Source organism: Natator depressus, chromosome 7 (genome assembly GCF_965152275.1).
Source record: "Natator depressus isolate rNatDep1 chromosome 7, rNatDep2.hap1, whole genome shotgun sequence".
NCBI lineage: Eukaryota > Metazoa > Chordata > Testudines > Cheloniidae > Natator > Natator depressus.
This window is the reverse complement of record NC_134240.1, coordinates 87391514-87412258: the sequence shown is the minus strand read 5'-3', so window position 1 is coordinate 87412258 and position 20745 is coordinate 87391514. Positions and strand designations below refer to the sequence as shown.

Here is a 20745-nt window from a genome sequence, read left to right as displayed (position 1 = left end):
GCTTACCAGTCTTTTTTTTCCCCTTTATTTTTCAAAATAATTTAATTGAACAACAGATTTATTTTTAAGCGTTTTTTTTAAACTATTTAAATTTTCCTAGTTGTGCAAAATTATGGGGGGAGGAGTCAAACAATTATTTAATGGCAGCAGCCATTGAGCTTCAAAAAGTTAAAGCTTTATAACCATTTAAACTCATATTGTCAACATCAGATGCCAAATACAGAAAATAAATATCCTTTAATTAAACTCTAATAAGTTCTCAAGCAGCATTTGACTGCTTGCATGTCAATGCAAAGTGCGGTGCACCACAGGTAGATAACTCGATGTGCCATGCACTGCCATCCGGCACAATGTCTTTTGGGAAAATTTTGCTACATATTCTGAAAAATAGAAATGACTTGCCCAGGGATCTTGGTTTCCTTTACTTGATCTTACTTTATTTGATCTTTGGACTCAAGTTTCCAGTATGCAGCTTTCTCCATCCCATACTGCTACACATATACCATAATTTTGTGCCATTTTTTGAAAATCCCACAAATCTGCATGGCATTTTTTCGTACCCACCATCTCTGAGAGAAGCTCTGCACTACCCTCATGAACGTTTCAAATACTGGATGAATGATTCTCCTGTATTTGCAGACACACAGGAAGTACTATAACAATGGGGACATGACAATTTCTTCAAAGACAGTTTGCAACGGGACATAGCAAAAAATGATTCAAGGTTGTTGGTGTTCATGAAGCAACTGCAGATAGTGGAGCACTGCTTCTGGCCTGAAGAAATGGGCACTGGCTGGTGGGATTGTCTCGGAATGGGGTGATGAGCAGTGGCTGCATAACTTTTGGATGTGAAAGGCCACATTTCTGGATCTGTGTGCTGAGTTCACACCAGCCCTCCAGCTCAGGGACATCCTAATGAGAACTGCATTGACAGTGGAAAAACAAGTGGTGATCACATTCTGGAATGCCAGATTGCTACTGGTCAATGGGAAATCATTTTGGAGCTGGAAAATCCATACTAGGGGCTGTTATCGGGCAAACATGAAGCGTCATTAATTGTCTCCTACCACACATCACTGTGACTCTTGGCAGTATTACTCTTGAGGGCATTTTGCGCCTAAAAATTCTGTGCCAAAAAATTAAAATTCTGCGCACAATATTTTAAAATTCTGCAAATTGTATTTGTCAAATAAATGGCATTGGGGAGCACAGGCCACTGGCTGTACAGAGATGGGAGATCACTGTGCAGCCCCCCCGCTCAGGATATGGACTCAGCGGTGAGGCTGCACCCAACCCTGATACAGTGCAAGGATGGGGCCTGCCCCAGAAACACCCCAGAGTCCTGCCCCTCCATGCCAGCTGCACCAGGTAGGCTCAGCAAGGGAGGATCCAAGAGTGGGTTGAGAGGGTTCTGTGTGGGGCAAGTTGGGTGAAGGCGGCTCAGTGGAGATCTGGGTGCAGAGGGGCTTGTTGGAGGGTTCTCGGTGCCATAGTAATGGGCCTCTGCAGGGGGTCCAGGTGAGGTGGTTGGATCTCAGCATGGGGGATAAAGCTTGGCAGTGGGGTGGGTGTGGGGGGCTCAATGGTGGGTCCAAATACTGGAGGAGTGGGGCTCAGTGGGGTGGGGATCCAGGTGCAACTGGTTGGGGCTGGGTGGGTGAAGATCTGGGTATGGGTGGTTCATCGGGGCAGTCCAAGTGCTGGGGGAGTGGGGCTCATCGGAGAGATTCTGAGTGCGGGGGGTTGAGGCTTGGCAGGAGGGTCTGGGTATGAGGGGGTCTGGATGCATGGGGTTTGGGCAGATGCGGGGAGCAGCTCCCTGTACATCAATCCTTCCCCGTGCAGCTAAGGAGCGATGGGCACAGGAAGTGTGCAGGGGTATTTGCAGAGCTTCCTGAAGCTGGGGGAGAAATCTGGGGGTGGTTCTGACCCGGCCCCAGATGCCATGCAGGGGAAAAGGAAATCCTGTTCTCCCCAGCCCAGCCCGGACTAGCAGCTGAGCCCGGCACAGGGTAGGAGCCACCAGCTGGGTCTTCCGCAGTTCTGCCCCCTGCCCCAGAGTGATTTACCTCTCTGTTTGCTGCCCTGGACAAACAAAACATACTTCTGGGAAGGGTTGCATGACTACCCTTGTGACTTCCCTTTGCTTCCCCATCAGAAAGTCATTTTTCTGCAGGGAAACAAAGAGATCTGCAGGGGCCATAAATTCTGCACATGTGCAGTGGTGCAGAATTCCCCCAGGAGCGCAGCATGCAGGACACAGTGGATGGAAGTGCAGCTATGGAAGTATGCAGGACACGCTGGATGGAAGTGCAGCTATGCAGGAAACTGGTGGGGCGATAGACAGCACACACATATCCCTGGTTTGGCACCAGCCCACCTTACCACAGAGTACATCAACGGAACAGGCTACTTTTCTATGGTTATACAAGCAGGACTGTGGATCACCAGAGATGCTTCACTGAGATCACTGTGGGCTGGCCAGGGAAGGTGCATGATGCTCATTTCTTTGCTCTGAGTAGAACAGAAGATAAACTGACAATCAAGTTAAATTATTCAAACCCACGTAGCAATTTGCAGTGTGGATAAATATCAACCAAACAGTAGGTTAAAACCAACATACAGATTTCATATATGGCCGCAATTAAATCTGAACTCTCTGGCACCCAGAGAGTCATCCAGAGAGCAACAGAAAGGCAAATGTGTAAGATATCACTCTGTGTCACATAACAAGTGAGGAGATCAGACTGCATACAGAGGTGAGCCATGTACTGCAGGTGAAGTATGATGCAAAGCGGAGATGGGTGGGTCACGTAGTTCGCAGGCAAGAGAATAGGTCAGTAGTGGGCAACCTGCAGTCTGGCAGGGTAACCCGCTGGTGGGCCGCCAGACAGTTTGTTTACATTTGCACGACTGCCCACGGCTCCCAGCGGCCGCGGTTTGCCGTTCCTGGCTAATGGGAGCTGCAGGAAATGGCGACCAGCATGTCCCTTTGGCCTGCACCACTTCCCACAGCTCCCATTGGCCAGGAACGGCGAACTGCATATGCAAACGCCAGTGGATTACCCTGATAGGCTGCAGGTTGCCCACCACTGCAATAGGTGGACGACCCACATCAGTGACTGGATACCCAGAGACCACAAGCAACCACCGGGCAGGCCAAAAATGAGGTGGACTGATCCCATGACAAAACTCTGGCCAGAAATGGAAAGAACGTGCTTGCAACAAAACAGAATGGTGTGGCATCGACTTGCATTCGTGGAGGGATGGATGAGGACAAGTCAGACAAAGGAGGACAAATCTGAACTCACATCTCCAGACTTGATAGTTTATGACTCTGCAATGTGGTTCTCACATGCAAACTTCCATTCCTGAACTAAAACACTGATGACCTACCTGAATACCTTCCTACCCAAATGACACAAAATGAAGGAAGAGGCACTTTTGTCACAAAAATCAGCTCATTCACAGTCATGAAAACTCAAGGAAGCAGACACTTGATAAAAGAATCCAAAATGCCTTCTCAGAAAATGTAAGACCCCACAAGTCTAGAACCCAGTCCTGCAGAACTGCCAGGCTGCTGGTAGTTCCATACTGTCACCCAGCAACAGCTGTGACTAGTTTGTGAACCATGTGGACACAGACCATGGTAAGTCCCACCTCAAAGGGGCTGACAGGCAGCAACCTTCTGGCTCCTGATCGCCTTCACACCCTATATAAATGTAAGAGGCATTCCAAGAAGTGTCCATGCAACAGCGTGGATCTTCTGTAGCTGCCATGTCCATTTCTTTTCCCTGCTCCTGAACTCCTGGCTTCAACCTTGGCTTGAGCTGGACTTTGCCTCCTGACCCAGAGCCTGAAACCTGACTACAAATGCCTCCACTGTTAGTCTCAGATTTGCCCCTGCTCTCACCTGGGTCCCCACTGCCCTTGCATCAGACAAATCATGACTAGTAACAAAATAAATAGCAGCTCTTATTAAGAAGCTCTCCTATAATACTTCATCAGTGGATCTTTAAGCACTTTACAAATAGGAAGATCATTATTGCCATTTGACGAATGGGAAAAGAAAGACACCGAGAGATGAGGTAAAGTTAAATGCTCAAGTTCACACAGCCAGCAAGTCACTGGCAGAATAAGGACTAAATATTGTAAAAGAAGCACAAAATAAGCTATTTTCTTTTGTAAGGCTGTGCCTTCATGCAGCAGAAATTGAAATATAAGTAGTGTGCAGCATCAGCACTTAATGCATAAGAATGGTTAATGAAATTACAATTTATATGACCTTAAATTGAAATGTGATGGTGTCACTTTTTCAAACCATTCCATTAAGTATTTATTCCAGCCTTTTGGGGATGATAAAGAATTAAATGTTTACTCATTTATGAAGTATTCTAAGATCTATTCCTGTAAGTAATAAATCTATGAGCAAGCACATAACTGTGTAACTGCATGCAATTGCAAAGCAACTACAATAGTGATACACTGTACATTTTAAATGGGAACAAGTTACTGCTATAAAAAGGCAACAGCTCAACATAAATTGAAAGTGAGGGTTAGGACAAACTACAAAGAAAACAACGATATTGCTGTTGTGCTCCTGCATCCTGTTGGAAGACCTCTAAAGGTTACTGAGGTATTGTATAACAGAGAAAATGATGTTATCAACTGCAAAGTCTTACTCTTACCTTTACTCTCACAGTGACAGTAGCAAGTCCTGGAGGCATAGTTCCTCCACTATCAAAGGCTTCCACTAGAAAGGTGAAGGTTGCCTCAGTGCCAGAGAATGACTCATAATCCAAGGATTTTAAAAGTGATAATTCTCCTGTAAACTTGTTCAATGAAAAAAATGGCAGTGCTTCCTGGGTTCGTATCCGATAGGTAACATTTGAACCAAGGTCAACATCCTTTGCCTACAGCAAAAGAGAATTTACTCTAAAACCAAAACTGCAGCATCACAAGGAAAACACCAGTTCACAATTTTTACAGGACATATATTTGATTTATCTGATATTAGTAAGAACATTTGCTTTCTTTGGTGCAATTCATATTTTTTCATAATTTTAATTGTTAATTTTAACAAAATATATTTCCAGTGGGCTTGAGGAAACCAACGTTTTTTCAAAACCATCTCTGAGAGTCAACAGATGCTGCTTTTAAGATATGTTCTACTTGCCTAATTAAGAGATTTGGATAAAAAATTTGGAAGGACATTTGAACTCTTCGGGGCTAAACTAAACTGGCAATATCAATATAGTAGAGCCTCACTCGAGAATGCAAATGTATTTTAGAAATGTAGTTGACATTTAAAAAAATCTCACATTGTAAAGTATTTCAACAGTACTCTACTTATGTTTTTATTTTCCATCACTGCTTTTATTAATTAGTAGAAATGTGAGCTCTATGCTTCTAATATTTTTCACTTGCCTGTCCTATGCCAAATATCACATTTTCACAAAGAGAAAAAGGCTTTAAGGAGGTTTGGGTATCACGTCTCCCCCCACATTTTTAATCTCTTATTTTGGTTTTAATGGCAACCAGTTAGATGAGAACAGCCTCACAAAATAATATTAACAAAACATTTTCTTTGCTCCAGAGTGCCTTACCTCTATTCGCAGGAAGACTGTGCCAGGTGGTAGAGTTTCTGGAACACAGACAGTGTAGGAGGCATTAGTGAACATAGGGCTGTTGTCATCAATATCCAGAACTCTGATTGCCAGAGTTAATGTTGAACGGCGGGGGTCCACAGCTCCATCTGTTGCTTCAACAGTAAGTTCATAATAGTCCCTTGTTTCTCTGTTCAGTTTAACTGCTGTGTAAATGCTACCATTTGATGTGATGCGGAAAATGTTGTTGAAGTTTACCAAGCTGTAATGTACTTGTCCATTTACCGCAGCATCTGGGTCTGTAGCCTAAAATAAAACAAAAGGCCATATTGTTTTAAAATACATTTGAAAGGTATGTGGATTAGATTCAGACATGATCAGTGAGCCTTTTATTCTACTTTCTAATATAAAAGAATCCAAAGGACATAGAAGTCAACTTGAAGCCTCATCCACAAAACACTGAAGTCAATGGAAGTCTTTCCATTGACTTCAGTGTTTTGTGGATGAGGCTTCAAGTTTCTACTTGCACCTGACATACAGTATGAATTTAGTTTGTGAAAACTGTTGGAATAAGTATGGAAGGGATTATCTTGGAAAGCGAGGCAGCTTAGATTTGCCTATGTATATTACATCAAACCTTCTGATTGTTAATAAATTTTGTTAATTGGGTCTGCTGACTTCTTAATTCTTTTGAACAACACACGTAACAGGCCTTGTTTCATTAGTCACAATGAGTTATTTACAAACAACACTTTCAACATATTACATAAAGATCTAAATTAAGCACCTCTTGTCCTCTTCAACCTACTTTTGAGCAAAAAATGTTAGTGTTGAAAAATAATTATTTTTGAATATTATTCCTTAGTTGCAGCTTTGCAAAATCATGGCATTTACCAGCCTTGGCAAAAATTCTATTAACTTGTTGTAGCAGACAATATTGATGATATGGTTGACCATGGTACAGTATAATTAAACACACAAAATGCATTTAAGTTGTAGCATGAATCAAAAGCAAGTGAGAGGGCGTATCTAAGTTGCCAAAATGCCTTTAATTCAGCCCCTCTTTACCTAGATGTTGCTGCAACCACACGAGAATGTGTGCATTGTATTGCAAGTCTCTGATTTCAGTTACTGTTAAGGGAATTCATATGCTCAAATTGAGGAAAGAGCATATCAGCCAGACTCTTCCCCCATGCTTGCAAGCCCTTGAAGCAGTCCACTGGAGCAATGGGGCCATAATGCCTTAGTATTTTCCCAGATGAGAATTGCTCCAATATTGGGGAGTTCCAATTTGACGTAGAACTGGAATAGCCACATCCTACGCAACCCATCTTCAAGCACCAAGTGTAGAGACATAGCAGGATACTGCTGTGTTGTCATGATCTCTGATGGACATAACTGCTCTTAATGGAAATAGCTGAGAGTGTACTGAGTGCTCGAAACTGTACCAAGTACTGGGCCAATGGAAAATTGACCTCTGGATCAGAGCCTCTGAGATTTCCCTGCCTCAGCAATGCCCAGTAGCACAACTAAGAATCTGGGTCGATGTCTTATGAGATGCTGAATCTGAAGAAAAGTCTTCAAGAACCCATTTCTGCTCCTACTAAATATCAGTAGGAAAACTCCAATTTAATTTCAAGTGTCACAGAATCCAGGCTGCATACAAGAAATTAATAATGGTGTGTTCAGTGAGGTAACTTATGTGTTTTAATTTATTGTTACAACTCTTACTATTTTAGTAATTTTACACACTTTCTCCTTGAAGTTTCATATCATTTTTACAGTTTATTTACTGGTTATGTTATTTAAACTTTATTGGTATTTACACGACCAAGACAGTAACCATGTCATGAAAGGTTTATTCTACATTTGCTGATAGCATTATCTGCAAGCATGTTTTTGTGCATTTCCTTGGCATCATGTCACAAATGTGTAAACATCTTTGAGGTAATTTAAAACAGGATGTAGGATGTCTCAGACCATAAAATCCCTAGTGTGCTAGGTTACTGATTTTAACACACAAAATAGTTCTTACAGTTACACTGAAGAATGTGAATAATTTTTATTCACATGGTAAACTGAAATCTAAAGAAAACAAAAGAATTGCTCCAGTTTTTAAATGTTGGGTCTGCAAACTTTGCTAGATAAATTGTTCTAAGTTCGGAACTTCAGCGTACTATACAAGAGATATAGATGAATCTTCAGGAGAAAGCTACAGAACAAACGATTATCAATGAGTGAAATTAAAAGTATTTAGCGACTTAGTCCAGATAAGCACCAAAAATTCCAGATATTTCAAACTTTATCTAATCTACTCCAGTCTGAAAAATTGCCCTGGAGTGGAATGCAACACAGAATTGGACATTTTTAGTTCCAAACAGGCCTGTAACACTATTCCATGAGACAGACTTGGGCTTCTCTTTTTATACTTTCCACTTTCACTTCCACCTTAGCACGGAAAGAAGTGAACATACATAAGAAAAAAAAATACTTTAAAATAGTATTCCAACTTTTGTGATTATTTGGTTTAGTTCAAGTTTTGGGTAACATTATTTTAAGCATACTAGTGTATCCCACCCATACATATGATAGTCTAAATATTAGCAAAATAAACTTGCCTACATATAAGTGGTATTCATTTTATTTTTTAGTAGAGGGCATGCAATTCAGATAATCATCTCATACTAACTACTACAGTCTTAACATAGTTTGAGTGTTGGCCTGTTCTCTTTCCACTTTGTTAATTAAATGAAGTCATGAATAAGGTCATTTAAGTTAAGTGTATTTTGTGAGCAAGGTAGCTTCATTTGTTTACATTTATAAACGAACCTCCAGAAGTTCAGGAAAATAACAAAACAAAAATCTCTGATTATCAGCACTACTATCAGAAAGTTTTCATGAATGTTTAATATCCTACCAAAGTGTTCGGTGTGAGACACTATAATGAAACAATTTATCTTCCTAGAAATCAATTAAAAGTTAATTAAAATGGTTAACAAGAAAAAGCATACTCTTTCCCCCTTATACTACATCAATTCAATAAGCAGTAGTGGCTGCAACTTTATAATGATCTATCTATAGTTAACACATCTTTGCAATCAGCATCTTACAACCTGCATCTGATCTGTGCCTACTTAGTTTGCAAGTGCTTCTACTCCCATGTACATAGTTTGGTTTTGTGAAGAAAGATCTCAGTGGATGAGACACTGGAGAATTACCAGAAAAGGTGATGACATCAGCTAGTTGATGAGAAAACTAAAACTTGGAAAAGCAAAATAAATAAAAAAATCTGTTTGGGGATAAGTAAGCATAGAGGAAATACAGAGTATGGTATTGGGATTTGAGCTGAGATAGGAGCAGCAAGCTGCATTTCCACAGTCTTAATCCATGTCAGACGTGTACGAGGCTGAGGTATGTGTTTAAATGACTTTAGTTTAAACCAGAGCCACATGATAGCAATTAAACAGCTGCTAACTGGATTACAATCAGCCCTCATTAAGATAACAATAGTAATCTGGGAAAAGATTTATTGCTGTAGAAAATTAAACTACTAAATTAAACGGTGTAAAGTGTATTTCTCTCTCTAACAAGAAAATAAATTTTTTTAAAGATTACTATATTTTTAATGGTGCTCACTTTAAATGACAGCCCAAAACCTTAACATTTGGACCCTGTTTCCTGAAAGCCATGAATGCTCATTTTGTAAAATCAGTTGTTTATGTTTCTGGACATACACTTATTTTTCAAGTTTCACAGGAATATCAATGCTTGGTCCTGATTCTTATCTCATTTATAGCAGCATGCAAATAATCAGATGTTCTGTGAATGAAGTCAATGCAGTTGCACCTATGTAAAATTGGTGAAAGATCAAAATCAGGCCCAGTATTAATTTATTATAGTCCCTCTGTGCATTGCTACATACTAGTTCAGTATTTCTACAGGACAGGAGTCCAAGGTTAAAAAGAATATTTTAATGAAATCCTGAAATAGTTCCCCTAATAAAAATTACATATACTTTGTCTAGTAAAATTCCCACCCTATAGCTTGTATTATTATCCATGTAAAAGATACAAAACCACCTTCATCCAAAATTCACTGACTGAAGTCAAGAGACGTAAGCCAGGGATAAATACAGACCATCAACACTGCTGCTCTATTCTAAATATTATCCAATAACTGGGAAGGGATTATGTGCTGCTGTTCTTGGAGGAGCAGCACACACAGGTGGAGCCCTGGAGATAGAAAGGGAAGAGTCCTGGGATTCTGGGCTGGTGCATAAATAGAAGTAGCTCAAAGCTCTTCTAAATTACAGTTCCTCTTCCTGGGCTGCCTATGGGTAGCACTGCAAACTGGAGGTCCTCAGAATGGTCATAACCTCATGTCTCATGGCCCTGTCCCCTACACTGGGGTTTCCAACAGTTCCTGTGTGAGGTAGCCTACAGATGTCTTATGGAGTGCCTGTGCTAGGGAAATTCTCCCCTGGACAGTTAAGAGGTTTTATATCAGTGTACAGGAGTTGTAGTGGGAAGGAGAATCCCTCCTCTGTTTCCTCTCTCTTTTTAATTAGTTAATTAATTAATTAAATGCCTTGTAATATCCATGTTGTATTTAGGACCCTAATTTATAATATACTATGCATTTAGTGAGACATCAGTTAAATTATTTGGTGTATAAAAATATTTGCTAACACATTTATGTACAAATATACACCATTGATCATTGAGAAAGGAGCATTATAATCTCATAAATAGAAAAATAAGAAAATACTGAAGCTATTTATCTGTGATAACAGCCCACAGACAAATGGTTTGACAAACTGATACTAAGCAATGATAAACCAAGTTTAAGCAAGTAACTAGGATACCTGTCTGTCATAACCATAGGGGTAGCCTAAATTCCTCCTTACCTGTAAGGGGTTAAGAAGCTCAAGTAACCAGGTTGGCACCTGACCAAAGGAACCAATGGGAACAAAAGATATTTTCAAATCTGGGGGTGGGGAGAGGTTTTGTTTTGGGTTCTTTGTTTTTCTGTGCCGTTCGCTCTTAGGACTAAGAGGGACCGGACATCAATCCATGTTCTCCAAATCTTCCTGAACAAGTCTCTCCTATTTCAAACTTGTAAGTAACAGCCAGGCAAGGCGTATTAGTTTACCTGTGTTTTCTCAACTTGTGAATTTTCCCTTTGCTACAGGGAGGTTTATCCCTGTCTTGTTGTAACTCTGAAACTAAGGCTAGAGGGGGTTCCTCTGTGCTCTTTGAATTTTCTGCTACTCTGTAAGGTTAACTACCAGCCTAAGCTTACAGAGGTGATACTTTTACCTTTTTCTCTTTAAATAAAATCCTTCTTTTAAAGAACCTGACTGATTTTTCCATTGTTCTAAGACCCAGGGGTTTGGGTCTGTAGTCCCTTTGTAACCAATTGGTGAGGATATTATTCTCAAGCCTCCCCAGGAAAGGGGGTGTATAGGCTTGGGGGAATATTTTGGGGAAATAGGACTCCAAGTAGTTCTTTCCTTGATTGTTTGTTAAATCACTTGGTGGTGGCAGCGATCCCAAGGCAAGAAGGGAATCTGTGCCTTGGGGAAGTTTTAACCTAAGCTGGTAAGAATAAGCTTAGGGGGTCTTTCATGCAGGTCCTCACATCTGTACCCCAGAGTTCAGAGTGGGGAAGGAACTGTGACACTGTCTAAACATTATGGACCAGATCCATACCTGCTGTAAATTGTCATAGTTCTAATTTACATCAGCTGAGGGTCTGGTCCTATAGACTTTAGGTATGTACGGGTGGGTGAGGCTAACAATTAAAACAACAATAGGATAATGTGCCAGGGTTCACAGGTCTTTTGGCATTTCCTTGATGTCTACCACACCTTGCCACAATGGTGTCACTAGAAGGAAACCTTCCTGAGACTGGACACAGTATGTTTAATCTGCCTTGTAACCCTGGATGTCTTGTGGCTGTGCAGCTTTGATTCAGAGCTTTGACCCCTACAACCTGCTAGCTGCTCACAAGCCTCACCTTGACTTTGCCCAATCTGGTTACTCCTTGCAAGCTGACCTAGTACCCTTCCAGCCCCGAACTCATCCCGAAATCGTCCTACTGAAGGGACCAGTCTCTCTCACTGGACCTTTACAGAAACAGTAAAACACTTCAGCCTGTTAGCTTTCTAGAAGCACACACTGTATTGAACTCACACAGCACTGTGATTTATAATGAATGCAGAGCAAGTTTAATAACAAAAGATCATGGGTTAAGTGATAGCAAGTGTCAAGGTTCCTTCCCCACTCTGAACTCTAGGGTACAGGTGTGGGGACCTGCATGAAAGACCCCCTAAGCTTATTTTTACCAGCTTAGGTTAAAACTTCCCCAAGGTACAAACTATTTTACCTTTTGTCCCTTGACTTTATTGCTACCACCACCAAGCATCTAACGAAATATAACCGGGAAAGAACCCAATTGGAAATGTCTTTCCCCAAAAAATCCCCTCAAGCCCTACACCCCCTTTCCTGGGGAAGGCTTGAAAAAATCCTCAACAATTTGCATAGGTGAACAAAGACCCAAACCCTTGGATCTTAAGAACAAGGAAAAAGCAATCAGGTTCTTAAAAGAAGAATTTTAATTGAAGAAAAAGTAAAAGAATCACCTCTGTAAAATCAGGATGGTAAATACCTTACAGGGTAATCAGATTCAAAACATAGAGAATCCCTCTAGGCAAAACCTTAAGTTACAAAAAGACACAAAAACAGGAATATACATTCCATTCAGCACAACTTATTTTATCAGCCATTTAAACAAAACAGAATCTAACTCATATCTAACTAGATTGCTTACTGATTTTTTACAGGAGTTCTGACCTGCATTCCTGCTCTGGTCCCGGCAAAAGAAGAACCACACAGACAGAGAGAACCCTTTGTTCCCCCTCCCCCTTTGAAAGTATCTTGTCTCCTCATTGGTCATTTTGGTCAGGTGCCAGCGAGGTTATCTTTAGCTTCTTAACCCTTTACAGGTGAAAGGGTTTTTTACTCTGGCCAGGAGGGATTTAAAGGTGGTTAGCCTTCCCTTTATATTTATGACTCCAAGTAAAAGAAAAAGGCAAAGATGGTTACAAGAGCAAATAAAAGTGGAAATATTAATCTAAACCCTACAACTTAATCTAGGAAGATATAGTCTTAGTTCAAGATCATTTTTCTCTCACCCACAATCCCCTTTCCAGCTTTTACTGACCAGTCTGTCCGGGACCCCGCACAGATATCAAATTACTTACTTTCTTTGTCTCCTAAGGTGGAGGATAAAAGATGGAGTCTCTCTCTGTTCCTTAGATCCACAAATGGGTTGCTTTAGTCCTATAAATCAGGAAGGCCTCTTGGGGATTCAATCTCCTGTCTCTCTCTGAGGTGCAGGAGCCTTGTTAATATTGTCTCTCAAGTTCAGGATCAGGATAACCACTGCTGGTTTACCCTGATGACTTTGTTTACTACTATGTAAACTGAAATAAACCCACATTCCTTTGTCTAGGAAAGACCTGTTTATCACCTTTACCTAAGGTGGGCTGTCTGGTCTTTACCAAGTTCTAATAATATCATAGAGAGGGAATTCATAACTTCATATATAATGTTAACACATGCATTTTACAATGATATTAGGAACCAGTATGTTATAAGCTTTCATATGATACCTCATAAGGAATATTTTATACTATTATAATATTATACTAGATATTATTGCAGTAGTGTGTAGGGCATGAATACAGGGGTACTTAGGGTTCCAGCCTTTACAGGAGTTTGTTGGTCCTGTTTTAACCTGAACTAAATGATTGGCAATTAACTTAACTAGCACAATTGTAAATGTTACTCTAGACACACCTGTTTCAGTCTGGTTTACCCCAGAAGTCAGCCAATTATTAATTGCTAATAATTAGCAATTATTAATTATTAATAATTATTAATTGCTAATAATTAGCTAAGGCTAAGTCCTGAGGTAAATCGCAAAAACATTTGTGTACTGAAACAAACATTTGTGGAGTATCCGGATCACCATTTACAACTGTGTTAGTAACTATGTTCACTGGCAAGGAATTAACTCTAGTTAAAGTAGGACCACAAATCCAAATCTCATTATTGTTAACTCTCATAACATTTGGAGTCAAGAGATTGTGAGAATCTCAGCTTTCTTTTAAAAAGATGCAAAATTTTCTCTCTCATGGTTGCAGCAAATAGCCTAAAAATGTGACTAGAGTGTACTTTAAAGTCTTAGAAACCAGAGGACAAACCAAAAGAATTCCAAATGATTATTTTTTAAAAGTCTCATGATTTAAAAAAAATTATGAGTTCTTGTGGCACCTTAGAGACTAACAAATTTGTTAAGGAGGTGTTAGTCTCTAAGGTGCCACAAGGACTCCTTGGTTTTTTTGCTGACACAAACTAACACGGCTACCACTGAAACCTGTCACCATGCAAGGTCATGATTTTAAATCATTCTCGTGATTTTTGGAGCTTGAGTCATGATTTTGGCAGGGGTATTGCATGATCTACTGTGGCAGCCTGGAATGTTTCCAGATGTGTATCTGCAGTGGAATGGATCCACTGATTTTCCTGCTACTTTGCACTGCTGGAGTGACCCTAAAGCAGATAGAGAAGGGGACAAGACCTGACATGATCTATTGAGATATAGATTTCTAAACAAATATATATTTGAATTCATACTATGAGATACTCCAGTCATCCTTTATTTACAAACTTTTATATATAAACTTTTATAGTCATAGCTTAACATTTTGAGGGCTAAAGTCAAGTATGAGTTATGAGAATCAGTCTTATGAAAGAAAATAACTATCCTAACAGAGTACTTTCCATAGTAAATACAATTTAGCATACAGAAGTATCGTTATGTGATATTACATTTCAGACAATCAAAATTGGTTTTGACATAAAAAAGCTGTAGCAAAATATAAATTTAGCAAATTCATTTGGTCTTATTTAGTTAACAATTTGTAACTACAGAGATAATTAACCATTTTTAAAGATGAAAATGAAGTTTCACCAATTTTCTCAAAGAATCACACATTTTGGGCATATACAATATACTATTTTTATATGAAAATTGTTTCCAACAGAGTCTAAGAACAGTTAAGGGCATTATAATCTATAGAAAAGCAGTTCCAGAACTCTAGTCTGTGAAGCACTCGATAGTGACATGGTACTGGCTGTTCTTGTTTGCAGCTTTTACATCACACTAAGACGGATAAGAAATCATTAATATTTCCCCTAATTTCACATACATACTTGTTTAGTTACCACAAGGAGTTTTATTATCACAAAAGAGTGGGGGTGAGGGAGTGCACACAATCACAAACAGGAAGCAGGGAATTAGTTTATAAAACAATTTCTCTATTAACATGTGGTCCCATTCTATAAAAAAAAAGTTTGAAAAACCCTTCTGTGAGTTGAGTTAGTCCTGCTGGCATTTGCCATTGTCTTGCAAATTCCTACTAGTTTGGTCACAATATGTTTAATAGGATTAACTATTTCCAAATGCTTAGCCATATTATTCTCAGTATTCAGTTACTAGTTGTGAAGAGATCTTTATTAGGTAATTAGGTTAGGCAGGAAGCGTCATCTCAGAGGAGTAATGCCAGCATTTTATCTATGAATCCATTTAGCCTATGCTCTTTACTTTCCGTGTGAATATTTACATTTATCTGTTAAGTCTAACCCTAAATTCCTAAATACAATATTTCATCTATTTGATTCGTTGTTATTAAAGGTGAAACCTTTTGGAAACACTATGTCTAGCTGGTTGTCACCAACATATTATAATGCTGAATGAGAATCAGATACAATAAACTATTCTAACATTAATAGCAAATTCTTTATTCTTTTTTTACTAGGTGTTTTTGAAGGTAGAATTTAGGAAATGTCATTGTATTTAGCAAAGATCCAGGGAAAACACGAATTTTAAATACAGAATGTTCTGTCTATTCCATACCGCATAATCTTCACAGTGAAGTTTTTCCTTTATGTTCCACTAGTACCAACTTTAGGATAAGAAAGTAAGAAAGAATGTGACAAGTAGGACAATTAGGACATAGCTATAGGTATTGTGAGGGGAGGGGAAGCGAGAGAGAGAGATCTGCTCTTCAGCCTTAGCTAACAGAGGTCCCAGGTTCAATTCCACCTACAGACAAGCAGGGTCTGTCGGTGTTACACTATTTCAGGGGATGGGGGAAGGAAGATCAAGTGCCCCCACCTACAAAGCCTTCCCATTCAGGATCACTGGAGTCCCTGTACTCAGCACCTAACACACCACTACTCAAACCTCTCCCAAAGTCCGTGGTGACCATAAATGACCTTTGAGATTTTGGTGGATACTGAGAAGAAACTATGGGTGGATTCTGCAGGCTCAGGTGAAAGAAATACTGAGCACCACTGCTCTACATCACTCTGAGTTTTGTCTCTATAGAATTTAACTCTCCCTTCTCATATTCTTATTCATAGTAGTTAAAGGTCAATGTATTAAGCAAATGTAAAATATCCACACATGAACTTACAAAACTGAAGAGCAGATAAATACTGCTAAGTCTATCTGTGGCCTAACATGAAGGGATTTTTTCTGTGTAAAGGGCAAGGTTATATGCAGGCCTGAATTAATTTTTCTTTAAAGCCAGAACATCTGCATGAATATAAATTAGACTTTAAAAATATTAAATAAATGATCCCTTGCTGAACAGCTTCATCTCATCAATCACTGTGACAAGGGACACAGAGAGATGATACAGATGCTGCTGGCTCTCTAATCTAATTATGTTCATTGAGAAGTACAATAAGTAAGTTATTTTGAAGACTCTGTGGTAGCTGCTATTTTCTGATCCATGTGACCACTCTCATTTGTGTCTTACACAGTGAAGGTAACTCAGATACAGATGCTATGCTTATAAAGTAGTATATGATTTAAAAAAAACTTGCAAAAGGCCTAGGACTAAAATCATACCACTTCCTTTCAGCTTACTTACAAAAAATATATCCAATGCTATGTGCATTCTATGATTCTTGACTCCATCTACTGTAACAGGATTCTGCTCTAGAATCCAACCTTTCATTTATGTTTCAACTATGTTCATAGAATCATAGAATATCAGGGTTGGAAGGCACCTCAGGAGGTCATCTAGTCCAACCCCCTGCTCAAAGCAGGACCAATCCCCAACTAAATCATCCCAACCAGGGCTTTGCCAAGCCTGACCTTAAAAACTTCTAAGGAAAGAGATTCTACCACCTCCCTAGGTAACCTATTCCAGTGTTTCACCAACCTCCTAGTGAAAAAGTTTTTCCTAATATCCAACCTAAACCTCCCCCGCTGCAACTTGAGACCATTACTCTTTGTTCTGTCATCTGCTACCACTGAGAACAGTCTAGATCCATCCTCTTTGGAACCCCCTTTCAGGTAGTTGAAAGCAGCTATCAAATCCCCCCTCATTCTTCTCTTCCGCAGACTAAACAATCCCAGTTCCCTCAGCCTCTCCTCATAAGTCATGTGTTCCTGTCCCCTAATCATTTTTGTTGCCCTCTGCTGGATGTTTTCCAATTTTTCCACATCCTTCTTGTAGTTTGGGGCCCAAAACTGGACACGGTACTCCAGATGAGGCCTCACCAATGTTGAATAGAGGAGAACGATCATGTCCCTCGATCTGCTGGCAATGCCCCTACTTATACATCCCAAAATGCCGTTGGCCTTCTTGGCAACAAGGGCACACTGTTGACTCATATCTAGCTTCTTGCCCACTGTAACCCCTAGGTCCTTTTCTGCAGAACTGCTGCCTAGCCACTCCATCCCTAGTCTGTAGCGATGCATGGGATTCTTCCGTGCTAAGTGCAGGACTCTGCACTTGTCTTTGTTGAACCTCATCAGATTTCTTTTGGCCCAATCCTCCAATTTGTCTAGGTCACTCTGTATCCTATCCCTACCCTCCAGCTTATCTACCTCTCCTCCCAGTTTAGTGTCATCTGCAAACTTGCGGAGGGTGCAATCCACACCATCCTCCAGATCATTAATGAAGATATTGAACAAAACCAGCCCAAGGACCGACCCTTGGGGCACTCCACTTGATACCGGCTGCCAGCTAGACATGGAGCCATTGATCACTACCCATTGAGCCCGACAATCTAGCCAGCTTTCTATCCACCTAATAGTCCATTCATCCAGCCCATACTTCTTTAACTTATTGGCAAGAATACTGTGGGAAACCATGTCAAAAGCTTTGCTAAAGTCAAGGAACAACACGTCCACTGCTTTCCCCTCATCCACAGAGCCAGTTATCTCATCACAGAAGGCAATTCGATTAGTCAGGCATGATTTGCCCTTGGTGAATCCATGCTGATTGTTCCTGATCACTTTCCTCTCCTCTAAGTGCTTCAGAATTGATTCCTTGAGGACCTGATCCATGATTTTTTCAGGGACTGAGGTGAGGCTGACTGGCCTGTAGTTCCCAGGATCCTCCTTGTTCCCTTTTTTAAAGACGGGCATTACATTAGCCTTTTTCCAGTCGTCCGGGACCTCCCCCGATTTCCATGAGTTTTCAAAGATAATGTTTCAAGATTCTAGTCTTTAATGTTTGTAAAGAAAGCCTTATGAATGTTAATCAACTGTAAACCAAAGAAGTATCTTCCTGAGTTTTCAAACAGCCTGGAGACAGCTCTGAGATGTATGAACAGTGCAATTCATCTTAACAGGATGTTAACTCTGAAACAGTGATGATAATTGAAATTTCAGCATTGTTAATTATTTTATCAGAAACCTCCACATCATGCTAACACCTATGGTGGTTTTGTTGTGGTGACTAATTATATCAGGCTTCAATTTGTGCCCATTGAATTCAGTGGGATAGGATAAGGCATACAGATTCTGCGGTAAAGTCTAACATGCTGCTGAAAATACTTTACTCATACAGGACATATCTAAATGCAAGGGTCCATCTGTGAGGAGTTGATCACAGGATCAGGGCCTAAATTTGATTCTTCTGAATTATGTAATGGAGAAAACATCTGTAATTTCTGATCACCTTTTATTATAGGATTACAGGATTGATTATAGGACTGTAAAATATACAAAGGACAAATAATAATTTGAGCAAATAAAGGAATAATGTATTTGTTATTCTTTTTCATATTTAATCAATATTTTAACTTGCATGTGCTAGAGAATTTCCAGCATGTCACGGAATTCAATACCAAACTGCAGCAGAAATCAGATGCTTTAAATATACAGAATTATTACAGTGAACTTAATGAGTTGGTTATAGGTTATAAAATACATGAAATAAAACAGGCCATTGAAGTAGCACATGATAATTCATTAATCTGCCATTCACTTTTTTAGGGAAATCTCTTATCTAATCAGGTAAGGCTGATCTAAATTAGCTTTTTGTTTCTAGTACATGTGGGCCAAAATCAAAATCCCTGATCCTAAATAACCCAGATTATGGAGAATTTCAGATCTAACTTGAAACTTCAAGGCTACTTCTATATTTTAAATGGTCTAAACCAAAGCCCTAGATTCAAACACTCTCAAAATATACTGAAAAAAAGATTACTTACCCTGTGCAGAAGCTGGATCTCTTGGAGATCTTTGTCCCTATGGGTGCTACATTTCAGATGTGCTTGCCCCCACGAGACTTTTGGTAGCAGTGACATTCAGTCTGCACATGTACCCTAACTATCTTTGTGCCCCATACTGAGGGTATGTAAAGCAGTGTCCGAAGAATTACTCTTAGTTCCTTTTCTTTCACAAAGTCCTATCAATGCCAGACTCCAAAGCAGAAGGCAAGGAAGGTGGGGAGTGGAGCACCCATAGGAACAAACATCTCAAAGAACTCCATTTACCATATAGGGTAAGTATCTTCTCCTTCTTTGAGTAATGTCCCTAAAGTGCTCCACTTTAAGTGATTCCCAAGCAGTACTCCCTAAAGAAGATGGGTGCTTTGGAGCCTGGTCTAATACTGTTTGCAAAACTGAAGAGCCAAAAGCAACGTCCGCCTTATAGGCACGTACAAAGGCACAGTGTTCTGAGAAGGTGCAGGCTGGAGTCCATGTGGCACCTTAGCATATTTCTGCCACAGGTACTTTCCAGAGAACCATCTAGAAACCAAACCTTGAGATACATTGTGTTCAAAATGGGGTCAAGAACAAATGCTGAATTTTGAGTTAGCAGGTCAGGAATGGTTGGTAGGTATAGTGCCAGACAAGATGTGAGATGTATCAAGCAGGGGAACTAAATTTGCCTTGGATAAGTCAGTGCAATTAGGATGACCTTGGCTCTGTCCTTATCGATTTTGTTTAAGATTCTGAGGAGCATCATCATCAGAGGATAGGCATAGAGGAGATTCCTCAACCAGAAGATGAGGAAGGCATCTTCCAGAAAATGATACCCCCCCACCCCTGAGCAGAACATTCATCACTTGCCATTGATGGTGGTGGCAAAGAGGTCTATTTCCAGGAAACCCCAAGTAAGAAATATACAGTTGAGAATCCGGTTGTTGAATTCCCACTCATAGTCCAAGCAAAAGTATCTGCTCAAACCATCAGCTATGGTGATCTGAATACCCAGTAAGAATGAGGACAAGATGAAAATGTGATGGGCTATGCACCAGTTCCATAATTTTATTGTTTCTGCACAAAGGGAAGGGGATCTTGCACCTCCTTGGAGATTATAGAGTAAATGCTGTCTCTGTTGTCTGTCATTATCTTCACAGATTGGCCCTTTATCGTGGGAATGAAGAGTCTGCAGGCAAATCTGACCACTCTGAGTTCCAGGAGGTTGATTTGGAGAGTGGACTCTTGTTCGAAGATGACCTTCCTATCTTACAAGAGCTGCATCTGATGCTGTGGTAGGGAAGCAGAGTGAATTTCTCCAGCACAGAAATTGCCTGGATCTTTTCAGTAACTCTAGAGTCTCATGAAGCACTGATATTAGTTTATTCAGACTGTGTTTGCTGGGGATATAAACAGTTCTTAACCCTTGAAAGCAGCGTATATGCAACTTGGCATAAAGTGCGACAAAGGTGAACGCTCACATGGAGCTGCAGACAAATTCTGGCTGTTGTTTGTGGGCACATTTGGACAGCAAATCAGATTAATTATTAATTATTATT

At 40.1% G+C, this 20745-nt stretch overlaps 1 protein-coding gene across 1 annotated transcript in view; it reads right to left on the bottom strand.

Moving 5' to 3' along the window:
* Positions 1 to 20745, bottom strand: part of PCDH15 (protocadherin related 15) — a 1310198-nt gene that overhangs the window by 209854 nt on the left and 1079599 nt on the right. Inside the window, exons 21-22 of the mRNA XM_074958998.1 lie at positions 5607 to 5912; positions 4689 to 4913 (exon numbers count right to left, since the gene is read on the bottom strand). Coding sequence (XP_074815099.1) covers positions 4689 to 4913; positions 5607 to 5912 — 531 coding nt within the window. The remainder of the gene's footprint in view (positions 1 to 4688; positions 4914 to 5606; positions 5913 to 20745) is intronic.